At 42.3% G+C, this 13,402-nt stretch overlaps 1 protein-coding gene across 6 annotated transcripts in view; it reads right to left on the reverse strand.

Annotated features, from left to right (window-relative positions):
• Nucleotides 1-535: 535 nt before the first annotated feature.
• Nucleotides 536-13,402, reverse strand: part of CTCF (CCCTC-binding factor) — a 34,492-nt gene continuing 21,625 nt past the window's right edge. For all 6 annotated transcript variants that reach the window (XM_059481241.1, XM_059481236.1, XM_059481235.1 and 3 more), the window contains 9 exons: nucleotides 12,674-12,844; nucleotides 11,902-12,035; nucleotides 10,504-10,624; nucleotides 9,584-9,733; nucleotides 8,118-8,278; nucleotides 7,244-7,426; nucleotides 6,715-6,850; nucleotides 4,133-4,300; nucleotides 536-3,116 (listed from right to left, as the gene is read on the reverse strand). In XM_059481241.1, the coding sequence (XP_059337224.1) occupies nucleotides 2,935-3,116; nucleotides 4,133-4,300; nucleotides 6,715-6,850; nucleotides 7,244-7,426; nucleotides 8,118-8,278; nucleotides 9,584-9,733; nucleotides 10,504-10,624; nucleotides 11,902-12,035; nucleotides 12,674-12,844 (1,406 nt within the window). In that variant the 3' untranslated portion in view covers nucleotides 536-2,934. The remainder of the gene's footprint in view (nucleotides 3,117-4,132; nucleotides 4,301-6,714; nucleotides 6,851-7,243; nucleotides 7,427-8,117; nucleotides 8,279-9,583; nucleotides 9,734-10,503; nucleotides 10,625-11,901; nucleotides 12,036-12,673; nucleotides 12,845-13,402) is intronic.

The raw sequence follows: 13,402 nt of genomic DNA on the forward strand, positions 1-13,402 counted from the left end.
TTCTTGTGCTTGGTTACAGTCTCCTGTAAAACAGTGCAAAATAAAGTAGTGCCATTTGCCGACAGTGACTCCCATACCAGCAGTAGGAGGTTCTACCTGAACCTGCAGTGACTGCCAACAGCTGGCACCCTAAACTGCTGTCAAAGGCAATTAAAAAAACACACCACAGAAACTCCACCAATGTTTTCAGAATGAAATGGAAACAATATTCCGGTTAACTAAACCATCAGCTATAACCATTTAAAATCACAGTCAAAACAAACAGAAGTAACAACTACTCCCATGTTACTCCAAGCTCAAGCTGTCAACACCAACATTTGCATTTTACATCCTCCCTCCTCTACACACAGAGCAGCACACTCTGATTTAAGGTCATGGACAGGTACCTTGCATTTGGCATGGGGCAGAGGGAACACCAGCACAGAGAAAGGAGCCAGTCCTGCATCCTTCTGGGAAGAGCAGCTTTTCCATCTGGAGATGGCTGCCAGGTCGCACCGTGGATGTACACAAAGAAAGCAGCCAGTGAGCACACATGTTAATCCGTTATTATTTATTAGCTGTACAGCAGTATATTCTCCTTCCCAGCTTTCAAACCCCATTACATATTTTATAACAGTATTTTTTTTCCCATGTTGGCTTCCTAAAATAATGAAAAATATCACACAGTACAGCTAAGTACAAAAATGCATCAACCTAGAGTCTGATAGCTAAACTGATAGCTCTCTTAAAAGCGATACATAGAAGAAAAATTTGTTTGAAATCAGCAAGACTGAGGCTCTATAAAAAGCTTACATATTTTAACATGTGACATTTTCATATACAGGCATCATTTGTATTTCACATTATTCCTTTTTTTGTCTTTATCAGAGATTCAAAAATTGTAGAATTACTGACCTATTAATAAAATTTCCTGGCCCAGGTTGAGGGCTGCAGTGACCCACTCATAAATCACCACTTTTGTCTTAACATAGGATTCATAAACACAAAATACAACTACAAGATAGAGCAAAGAAAATGTATTTGTGAAATTATAACTCAAAAAAGTTAATTATATGTTTCAAATTGGTTGGATGGTCACATCCAGAGGGCAGTGTCTACAGCTCAGACTCTGGATGGACAGCAGTGACTGGTGCCCCTCAGGGGTCCATACTGGGACCAGTGTTATTCACTATCACCATTAATAGCATTGATGAAGGGATGGAGAACACCCTCAGCACGTTTGGGAACACCAAGCTTAGGGTGCAGTGACACACCTGAAGGACAGGGCCATCCAGAGGGACCTGGCCCTTGGGAATCTCATGAGGCTTAACAAGAGCCAGTGCAAGGTGGTGCACCTGGATTGGGGCAACCCTTGGGATCAATCAGGGTGGGAATGAACAGACCCAGAGCAGCCCTGGGGAGAAGGACTTGGGGGAGCTGGTGGGAGAGACTGGACATGGCCCAGCTGTGTGTGCTGGGCTGCATCCAGAGCCCTGGGGGCAGCAGGAAGGGGGAATTCTGCCCCTCTGCCCCATTCAGGTGAGACCCCACCTGCAGTGCTGCATCCAGCTCTGGGGTCCCTGGGACAAGGAGGACATCGAGCTGTCAGGGCGAGTCCAGAGGAGGCCACAAACACGATTTGAGGGATGGAGCACCATTCCTATGAGGAAAGACTGAGAGAGCTGGAGTTATTCAGCCTGGAGAAGAGAAGGTTTTGGGATGACCTGATTGTGGCCTTACAGAACCTTGCAGGGATCTTACAAGAGTGCTGGAAAGGGACTTTTGGCAAGGGAATGGAGAGCCAGGACAACAGGGAATGGCTTCAAACTGACACAGGGCAGGGTTAGATGGGCTATTAGGAAGAAATTCTTCCCTGTGAGGGTGGTGAGGCTCTGGAACAGGTTGTCCAGAGAAACTTACTGCCCCATCCCTGGAAGTGTTCAAGGCCAGGTCGGACAGAGCTTGGAGGAAGCTGGTCTAGTGAAAAGTGTCCCTGCCTGTGGCAGGGGGGTAGAACTAGATGATCTGTAAAAGTGCCTTCTAACCCAAGCCAGTCTAAGATTCTATAAAATACAATTTTTTTGTGCTTCAAAACCAGATTTCACATGTGGGTTTCTCTTGTTCTGCAAGCAATAGTTTGGGTACATATTTTCTCTACCTTATCAACAGCTTTTCCAACATTTACACTCTATCAATTCTCTTGCCACTTAGTTTGAAAGGAATTAGAATACTGGGGTTTCTTTAAACTGCATTTTTGCATACCTCTTAATTAATGGAAAAAGATTAAAATGTAAAAAAAAAGTTATTTACAAGCTTGACCATTACAGAAATGCTTTGCAGAAAGCAAAGCATATTAAGGACAGAAACCAGTTGGAGCATGCCAAAACTACCATGTGCAGCCGACTTGGAGAACCGGAGCTACTCAGTGGGAGAAAGCAAAAACAAAAAAAAACAAAACAAAAAAAAAAAAAAACCAACCAAAAAAACATTTCAAAAGTCTAGAACCCTCCCAAGTCTGCATTTACAGTTAAAAACACTACTGAGAGAAGAGGCTCAAGGACTCTGGGAACTGGAAGGGCAAGTCCGGAGTGGTTTTCCACATACTCTAGTCAAGGCTTCCACTTTTGTATATTAAAACTTGGTGCATGTAAACACGGCCCTTGGACCAGCTTTACAATGCAGTTCAGAGCAAAACTAAATCAAGCATCTCAGAGGAAACCCTCAAGGACTCCAAAATATTTCCTAATGTTCCATGATCCTGTAATGCTAACATAAAACAGCAAGTTCTAGTTAAATCACATTCTAACATCGTTTTATTTCCCAGTATGTTTGGTAAAATGGTCTAAAATGATGCACTTCCCAAAGCCAAGAAAAAAGATTAAAAGGAAAAAAATAGATTTGAGCCGCTTAAACACAGCCCAGGCCAGTTCAGTCAGCCAACGTGGTCTTCCTCCATCACCGGTCCATCATGCTGAGAATCATCTCAGGGGTGAGGTCTCCATTGGGAGCTTCCACTACAGCAGGCTGAGCTTCCTCCTCTTCCTCTGCTGTTTCTGCATCAGGTTCTTTCTTCACTTCAACTATAATGTTTTCAATTTCACCAGTGTTCTGGTCTTCAACCTGAATGATTGCTGCAGCTAGAAGGGCAGACACAAAGGAGGAGAGGGAGAGAAACAGATTATTTTGCTGTTTCCAGAGCCAGCCTGCATGCCTCCAACAGGTCTTTGGTGAGACTATCCCAAGGCAAGGGAAGGTGAGGTCCACAGCAAGCACTGCCACATCAACCGAGCAATGGGAGCAATTCAACTGACCTCACTCACCCAAGCATCAAGCATTTATTTTCTTGTCCCTTTATGAAGATGGGCCCCCAGTACCACAGCTCCAGTGTGCACTTTCATACCTTTCAAACACCTTTCAAACAATGGATTTCATAGAATGAATTAAATCAAACCCCATATCAATATATGGGCCCAAGACAAACTTCAGGGGAAATTAGTGATGACAAATTCAGCATTGAATGTTTCCAGAGAATAAACCAGAGAGAAAACAGGCCACACTTGTATCACTGAGAAGACAGCCAAGCCACTGAGGAAGCCACCACCTCCTTAAAGGAACTGATTTCCCTTTCCCATCCTACTCTGAGTCTAAAATGTATTTACTTTGACTGTGCACAGTTACAATGTCTATTTTTAACTACATCCCTGTGGAGTTGAAACAACACCTGCACTGGTCCTTGCTCAGAACTAACAGTCTGAAGCAAGTTCAGTTGGGGCAATACCTGCAAAAGCCAGCCAGGTAAGAGCACCATGATGTTTTTACTGCCAGCTGTTTTCCCAAGGACTGTATGTCAGCAGAGACACCATAACTGGTACAAAAAGAAGTGAGCACTTTGCACAATTATGAAATGAAACAATACTAAACAAACACAATGGCCTTTCTTTTCTAGCCCGGCCTGAAGTGGCCATGTTCCCTCGTGACCAGGAAACCCTTGCAACAAATTTCAAGGTGAGTTCTTAGCAATGCAGAGACAAGTACAGTTACCTACTTTTAAAATAATCTCATTTGCAGGGATCACATCTACAAGAATGGCAAAATCAAGGCAAAAGGTGCCCAAGCAAGCAGGGTAAGGTGAGAGCTTCAATCAGTGACTTACGCTGGGATTGTTTTGGTTGCGCAGCAGCTTTGCCTGGTGGTCTTCCTCTTCTTTTCTTACTGGGAGGTGGTGCAGGAGCCTCTTGCTCAACTTCTGGTTCAGCCTCAATTTCTACTGCTGTCTCCTCCTCATCTTCATTATCATCCAAATCTGGTTCAGCATTTTCCTCTGTAAGAAAGGATGTCAGATAAATCTTCAGTTTTAACAAGAATAAAATACATCCATCTACAGAGAAGCACCATCAAATCCTGTCCAAAAGGGATGGATTTGAAGGATCAGCTCTGAGAAAGAAGGCAAGTAAGGCCTTTGTACAGAAGCTGTTGCCACAGACTGTTAATCTGTTACCCTCACTTAGAACAAGCTGTGCTTCAGAAAGCAAAAGGTAATTTAATTATGTTAGATTATATGGTAAAAGCTACTCTGCACATGCACAAAGGAGCTCAGAGACAACAGCACAAAGAAGACCAAATAACACATGGCTGGGCTACTCCCAAGCCTATCAGAAGGTCCAACAGCCCATCCAAGTCCCACCTGAACAACACAGAGGAGCACAGCATTGCTCAATGGAAGGTGGGAGCCCAAATTCACAGCTTCTGAGGAAAAATCTTCTTGTCCAGGACATTCCCAGAAGAGCCACCAGGTGTGAAACCCATCCCAGTCATGGGAAGCAGCTCTTGAGATCACCTTTGGTACTATGGGGAATTCCTGGTTGGGACACAATGGGATGCAGGAGGAAGGCCATTTTGGATCACACAGGACTATTTGCAGGATGTTTACAGGGGGGATGAGCTGATTCCAAGAAGTGTGGGGAAAATAGAGGGGCAAGAGGATAGAAGAGGTAGATCCCATGTAAATTGCTGTGGCAGCCATTCCAGGACCTCTGTGAAACAGGAGAACCCCAACAAGGCATCCAAGAGCCAGTCTCCTACCCCTCAAGCTCTACACTTCATTCTTCACAACACTCCTTAAACCTAATAGATGAGGACCATCAGCATCTTCAGAATGCTCTGGGCAAACACAGAGCAGACAAAAAGCAGTGAGAGATGTCCAAGAGAATAATATTGTTTGGACAGCAAAATGATTGCCCTTAAATTTGTAAGGCTGTTCACTGCAGGAGTAGCTTCACTCAAGAATACAAGGGCGACAAGGATACTCCCTTTTATCTGACTAAAGGGAAAAACCCCAGCTCACACTGAGGCATGTACAAGCTGCATGATTTTACAATCACTCAAAGGATTCCCCTCATGAGGGATTTATTTACGGGATTTCTCAGGTATTTAATAGTTGCCAAACCTCATGAAAGTGCAGAAATCCAAAAAAAACACAACAGTGAATAATGCAATTGCTCAAGCAAGTGATTAGCACATCTTTCTTACAGCTACTCAGCTCTCATTGGTCAATTCTTCATATCTATCAAATGACTTCTGAGGTCAACCCACACTTGCCACTTCCACTGAAGCTGAAGGGATTCCCTCAGCACAGAGCCTGGCATCATTCACTGCATATCATCAGCTCATTAAAAAGCCTGACTTTTGACAAGCTTCCCCTACAAAAAACTGTTTTAAACTCAGACCAAACCAACTAAATAAAATATGAGTTTTCAGAACAGGCTGAACTCCCAGGAAGACTTCAAATCAGATACTAAGAATGCCATACTCCAGAATGCCACATTTTGAATTACCTTCCATCAATTATTTTCCCTGCCTCCATTACCTTTTCATGTTTAAATGCACCATTAGTTACATGTGCTTAATTCACCTAATACATTTTTCTGAAGATCTATACAAACATGAGTTTAAGCATCAATTTCTATAGTTTTTGAATCAAGGTTTGCAAATCATTTGATCATACCCATCCTAAAACTTGTTTGCCATGTGAGATTTTCAGATATGCATTGTCTAGCCAGAAGTATCCCTGTTCTCCCAACCTACACCCCTTGATTAATTAGATAAAGCACTCCAGATAAAAGACTAATCAGCAACATTCCTTCTGCAAAATCATCTGTGAACTGGTTGGTCTTGAGACTCTACTTGGCTCTTCCTGTTGAAGACATGATGAAGTTTTTCCTCTGCCAGGAGACAGGAGTAGGACTGAGTTTTTCCTTCACACACAGTATTAATCTCCACCACTCTCTTGGATGTTGCCAGCCTTTCTCCACAAAAGTAGCCAAACTATTCAGTGGTGGAGTTGTCTGGACATGCCACCCAGTAATGCTGAAGAATGATCAAGTAACATTTCATAGCAACGCACTGCAGAACCACACAGCCTCTTTTGGGACTCTGAAAAAAATTAGCAGAGAGTTTCCCACACAGGCAAGGCAGGAATGGCACAGCTGACACAAGGGGTGTCAGACAGTGTTTTTTAAACTACTGTCTTGGAACAGGCCTGGGACAGCAGGCTCTATATTATCCCTCACAGGCAATACATCTTTCTCTACTTGGCCATGTATCACCATATTCTGTGTTTGCCAACCAGACAAGACTGAAGTGCCAGAAGAAACCTGTAGAACTGGCAAACCAGCAGCTAACACACACAGTGAATCACAGACCTGTAACTCTCAGAAGGTACTGAACTGCTCTTACCACTATCAGAAGAATCTTCTTTCTTAGAACGCATCTTTCTCTTTCGGCCACGTTTGCCTTTCTTTGTCTCTCCTCCATTCTCTCCTTCCCCACCATCTAGGCCAGAGCAGTTATCAGCATGTCTGGCCATTGTGTTCTACTCAGTGAAAGATCAAAAGCACAAGAAAAGTTAAAACTTGCATTGAATTCAAGATCAGACATTCTGGCTCTATATTTTCAAACATGTTTCTGGTAACTATGTTGTTTGCTTTCTAAAGAGAGCTTCTTTGGGGGAGATGGGTACATTCATTAATTTTATGAATGAAGTTGCATTTCCACATTGCTCATGATGTAAACACTGATGTTTGTTGGTACCAATTCTCAATTCTCTCTGCTCTCTTTCCCTCTTAAAGAGAAGGGCTCTATTACAAGATTCATATTTTACCCTGTACCTCACCCACCTTTCCTTTTGGGTAAACATTTCCCTCCCCTTGACTAAAAAAGCCTCATTCCACCCCAAGCCTCCCCATTTCAAAGCATATTCCCTTACCCTGCGAGTGAATGTTTTGCCACACTTGGAGCAGACAAAGGCAGCAGGGACAAAGTTGGGGTCGTGGTATCTCTTGAAGTGCATGTCCAGGAGCTGCTTCTGGCGGAAGGTTTTATCACAATGGCTACAGGCATAAGGCTTTTCTCCAGTATGGGTCCGTTTGTGCATGACCATGTGCCGCTCCTGGCACGGACAGGGAAAATGGAAACTTGTGTCAATGGATACAGAAAAGTGAATTTTCAGCTAAAACAAGGCCAAAATTTTATAGTTAATATCAGGAAAAGAATGATTCCACAGCAATGCAAGAACATCTTGATTGATGGCATATTCAGTCCTAGCTCTTCCCATCCTATACAGACTCTTATTCTTTGGTTAAGGGGTACATCAAGGTTATGAATTAGAAGGTTTTTCTCTACAGGACAGAATCACACCAAGAAAAGGCCACTTGTAGTCTCCTTTACACCCTTCAAAAAATGTAGAGAGCTAATTTGATCCTGACAGCTGGTTGTTGCCCTGTTTTTTTAAGTTCTTCTAAGCCTTCTGATGTTTACATTCTTGTAATGAACTTTCTTGCACACTTCATGTAAATAACTTATTGTTTTGTATTCTTTTATGGAGGAGGAGAAATTTGATGGACTGTTGGTTTGTCCAGTGTCATTGGAGAGGTGGCACTGTCATCCTCCAATCCAGTCACTTTTGGAAATCTATAAATGTTGGGAGTCAGAATTAAACTTTCCCTCTCTTTTACCTTGGAGAGTCCAGTGTCCACATTGTTTTTATTTCAAGCGACATCTGGTCATAACTAAAAGCTAAGATTTCCATCCTATACCTTCAGCTCCTGTCCTAACACTCTGAAGGGGTGCCCCCAGCTTACCTGTCTGCAGGCATAATCACACTGGTCACACTTGAAGCGCTTCTCATTCTTGTGGGACTTTTGATGCTGGATGAGGGCATACCTCTCATGGAACACAGCGTCACAGTAGCGACACTTCTTGCCCTGCTCAATGTAGGAATGCTGCTTCCGCAAGTGGACACCTACAGGAAAAAGAATCAAAAGCTTTCACCACTGTGGCTTTCCAAGCATGAAAGATGAGCCCATGGTCCTTCAGTGATCCTCCCAAGCTCAGCCAAAACAGAGGAATTTAGGATTCAACTAAAAACCTGAAGGACTCACAAGTAAAACCAACTAGAACCATTTCTAGACAGAAAGAGTTCTCAGAAAAACTCCATTAAGATTTTCCACAGATTTGGTTATTATTTGCAATCTGTGCTGATTCAGGATACTTGAATTTGATGACACATGACTGTCAAACTTAAGTGTCTTGTGGACTGTTATTTTTAAGACTAACTTGAATTGCCTGGATACAGCCAGAAGCCAGGTAATTCAGTAGGGGGAAACAGGATTTTCTGCAGGATTAGAAGTCAGAGTGACAGGACTAGAAGGCAACAGGGATACCAGCAGATAATCCCCAAAAGGTTTTAGTCACTTCTTTAAAATCCTCCAACTAAGAGCATACCACAGCTGCACGAGGTAGCTTAGGGTAGATTAAAGCATTATTAGAAGAAAAATTCTTCATAGCTAACATCAGTTTTCCTCTGTTGTAAATCAGCTTGTTTGCTCCTGACATCAACTGACTGCCTTTCTCTCAAACTGCCTCTCACTGTAGCACTTGTCTTTACTGGAAGAGAGCCTGCCTTCCCATTACTTGGGTGATAATTCTGTTTAAAGACAGAAAGTTCTGCCAAATCATGGCTTCCTCCTTTCCCTCAGCTGCTCTGGGCACGATATTGTTTGTCACCTTCTAGAAACATAAGAGCTTGCCTGCTGGAATCACACTGGGTACTGCTCACTAGATCAGCAATGTCCTACTGCAAGGACTCAGGGCTTTTTTGAGCACACAGCTCCAAATCCAGGAAAGTTAAATACTTGCTCTAATTCAAATCTTTTAACTTGATGAAAATATCTCTGCATGAAACAAGGGCCTCCAATGTGCAGGAGGTTAAGTCACGTGATCTTGCTTTTTAGATCCCAATCCTTATGCTATTGAAATCTCAATCCAAGTTCAATAAATGCCTTCCATCTATGGGCAAACAGTAACTTACCTTGTATGCTTGGAAAAAAAAAAAAAAACAAATAATGAGAAGAAACTGAAAATTGTTTTAACTTGCAGCAGCTATAAGCTAAAGGTGTGTTTTACCAGCCCCATATGTGAAGCTGTGCTTTATGCTGTGCAGTTACCAGACGGGGTATTTGGGTTAAAAGAGCAGTTGGGTTATTTGAACTGTAATTCTGGGAAGTTTTGTACCATCAGTAAATGGCCACATTTGGGAGACACATACCCAGGTCACTCTTTCTCGCTATAACAGTATCACAGTGAGGACAGTGGAATTTGGCCACATTCTCCGTGTGCTTCTGCAAAATGTGCATCTTCATGGTACCGCTCTGAGTGAAGCGAGCATGGCAGATGTAACATTCATATGGCTTCTCTCCTTCAGGAGCAAAAGGAAAAAATAGAACAAGTACTTTTATTAAAAAGAAATCTCACCAAGAATCCCCAAACAACCTCCCAGAAAACTTGCAACACACAGAAATTGTAATTCTACAAAGCGCTCAATAACATCTTTCTCTGCAAGTTCTAGCTCCACTAAGTGTCTTTCTACCAAGAAACTAAAGTTCAATTCTTAAGGAAGTTAAATTATTCTTACTCTGAGAAATACAGGCAAGACCTACATGCTGACAGAAGAGAACAAGTGATATCAGATTTTTTAGGGTGGAGATTCTGATGTTCATGTATACATAAAAGGGCATGTTTCTCCCCATCAATTTTAGCAATATGATTAATTTGGCACTGCAGTAACATTCTGTGCTAAAATCATCCCTATTTATATTGAAGAAAAAATTAGCATCTTTATGAACTAACATGCATGAGATGCTTTTAAAAATGCACTGAAGCATGAAACTACAAATGGCTCTACTCTTCAGCTGGAACAGAGCAAACAGAAGTTTCTTCTGTTTATAATAGAGATGCCTGCATTTTATCACCTCACAGTCAAACTAGAAATCAGAATCCACCAAGCTCATTTCTCGGTGAAGTAATTTAACCTGGTTCTAAATTTACAAGTGCTCACAAAACGGTGCATTCTCTTCAACTACACTTTATAAAGGTTTTATATTAAACTACACATTAGTATTTGTTTCCTGTGTATCAGCAACACTGTAGCCCCACCATTCTGACACTAAGAGAACACAGAATCCGTACCGGAGTGGGTCCTCATGTGCCTCTTCAGTTTGTAGGTGTCTCTGCTGGCATAGCTGCACAGGCTGCACTGGAACGGGCGCTCCCCGGTGTGCGAGCGGATGTGGCGTTTCAATTTGCTAACCTGCAAGCCAAGGGCAACACTCAAGTTAGCACAGACGAGCAGGCCAGATTGCCAAAAGCACAAGAAACCAGTCAAGAGTTTAAAGCAGTTTAGGCACAAAACCAAACAAGCACATTTCAGTGCCATTTTCCCATTGCTCCTGCCCACTCTACCTTGCCTCCCAGCTTCACTCCAAGTCTTGCCTGATGCTTGTTCCCACACTCAATGAGGCCTTTAGACTCCTAGCTCACCTTACTGTTATTGATCATCTCAGCATCTGAAGACACTCGAAAATTTTAAAATATCCTGGAGAGACTCAGGGAAATGATGTGGGGAAGCTTAATTCTTTTCTCCTCCTGCTTTTATTTAGAAGGTACAAACCCAGCTCAAAGCAAGAACACCAACGGTATGGCATTTTCTACCCCAGCCTGATCATGCTGCTTAATCACCAACTTGTGCCTACAAAAAGCAGCATGACCTCATAAGGACCAACTTGGCTATTCTTTCCTAATTTATACTATGAAAACCTCTGCAACATAACTTATTCAGCACTCAAACCACAGGACCTGAAGTGACAGCACTGCAGGCATAGCGTGGGCTGAAAAAAAAAAAAAACCTTGAAGCCCCTATATAAACTCTCCCACTGTAGCCTTCTTCCACTGCAGACACCCCATTTTTTAAAAATTATGTAGCTCGTCATCTGGCTCATATTTCCTTTCACAGTATAAAAGCTGTCCTATAAAATATCTAACAATACTGCATGGAGGGAAGGCATTCAAGAATGTCTAATCTGCTCAGGCAAATTAAGTATCATCTAACATTAGCAAAGCTGCTTTTCACCAATACTGAGACAAAGGCTCATTAGTTTTAGCTACAGACACCTTCATGGCATAAACAGATGATGTGCAGAATGCATGTTTCTAAAATGGGAGAGCACTGTGGACTGAAAGGACATCCCACTGCAGCAGGAAATGTCTGTCTCCTTCAACACAAAGAACACTACAATTCCTGCAATCAGCTTAAAGGACAAATCATTTAAGAAACTGTGACAACTATTGTTTCCAAAGAGGAAATGGGTATCACCTAGAATTTCTGCAAGTGATCTCAAACTGCTTTCTGATTCACTGAGGAAACCCCACCATTTGCTTCCAAGAGCAGCCCTGATTTATAATTTCTTTTTCCCAGAGCCTTTCAACCAAATGGCCAGAGAGGAAATGCCTAGAACAGAGTTTGTAACAGATGGTGAACAAGCTTTGAAGTGCACAAGGAAGCAGTCAGCACTGTAACAAATCCCATACCTCCACACTGGCATAGTCACACATGGAACATTTGAATGGTTTCTCGTGGGTGTGTTTGTAGCGGCGATGCCGAACCAACTCTCCACTGGTCACAAAGGCCATGTCGCAGTCTGGGCACTTGTGAGGGCGAGTACCTGATGGTGTGCAGCAAGACAGGAAGACAGTGACAAAGAGATTTAGTGACAAAAGAAAATACAAGGCAGCACTGGTTGTGGATTTTTAAAAATTTTTTTTGTTTTGAAGTGAATTAGCAAGATTGTTTTCATGTTCTGAAAGATTAAATTAGAGCAACAGAATGCACAAAAGTCAGAGGTTTTGTAAAAATAACTAATAGATTTAAGATCTTAGAGAATTAATATCCTTTCAGTGAGGAAACAGACTCCTTTATTTTTGTACCACTTGGTTGTTTACACATTAGAAATCAGCCAGTCAGATGTAAGTTCAGTAAGCAGAGAAAATGAGGGATTATAAATTATACTCTTGTTTTTGGCAGTAAGGCACAACAAGCTGAAAACATGAGGGCTAATGCCCAAGGCAAAGAGAACATTTCTATAACTTCAGGTAACTTGAGATCAAGCCCAGGATTGATTTTGTACCTGTGAACAGGATAAGCTCTGCATGTGATCTGACCAGGCAGAAAACAACTACGCCATTTCCTCTTTTTTACCTTGCTCCGTAAGAGAAAGTAGGAAAACAAGAAGGGTCTCCCTTCAACTTTGTTCTGATGGCAGACCAGACCCTATAAACACAATGCACGCAAAACCAAGAGTACCTGTGTGAGTGTTGAGGTGGTTCCTCAGCAATGTGACTGTCCTGAAAGCCCTGCCACAGAGATGGCACTTGTGTGGTCTTTCATCGGTGTGGCTTTTCATGTGGCGGTCCAGGTTGGAACGACGAGGACAAGTGTAACTGCACAGCTCACACTGGAATGTCTTCTTTACACCTGGTCATGAAGGAAACCATCTTTAGTGTTTGACAGTAGCGTGATCCACTGTGTAATACAAGAGGCAAGATTCTTGGAGGTATAAGTACTGCAAGGAACCACCATGCACCACTAAATCCAACTGCATTGCCTGTGGCTGGTTTGGATTAAATTTTCACTGTTAAGCCAGGACTTAATGTTCCTTCTGCACTCTAAAAAGGGTTCCTTAACTTGCAGTTTTAACAAAAATCAAACATACTTATTACTGTATTTTGCACCATCTACCTTACCCAGCAATTGGTTATGAAAAAGCCCACAAAATTAATGATACCATTGGCTCCTGATGTAAAACATCCACACAAACTGTTACATGTACAGTACAGCAAAGAACAATCTTTTCAGTCACAGTTGTATGAGAATATGAATGTCACAGTATCATACTTGTGGAAAATGATCTCCCTGACAGCCTACAGAGAGAAGGGAGGTGTGCCCCAGAAACACTGCAGTCAAGCATTATTAGACTGTGAGCAAGCAGCATTGGGCATGTCTGCTCTCCTCCCACTTGCATATATTCATTTG

This window comes from Ammospiza nelsoni, chromosome 13 (genome assembly GCF_027579445.1).
Source record: "Ammospiza nelsoni isolate bAmmNel1 chromosome 13, bAmmNel1.pri, whole genome shotgun sequence".
Taxonomy (NCBI): domain Eukaryota; kingdom Metazoa; phylum Chordata; class Aves; order Passeriformes; family Passerellidae; genus Ammospiza; species Ammospiza nelsoni.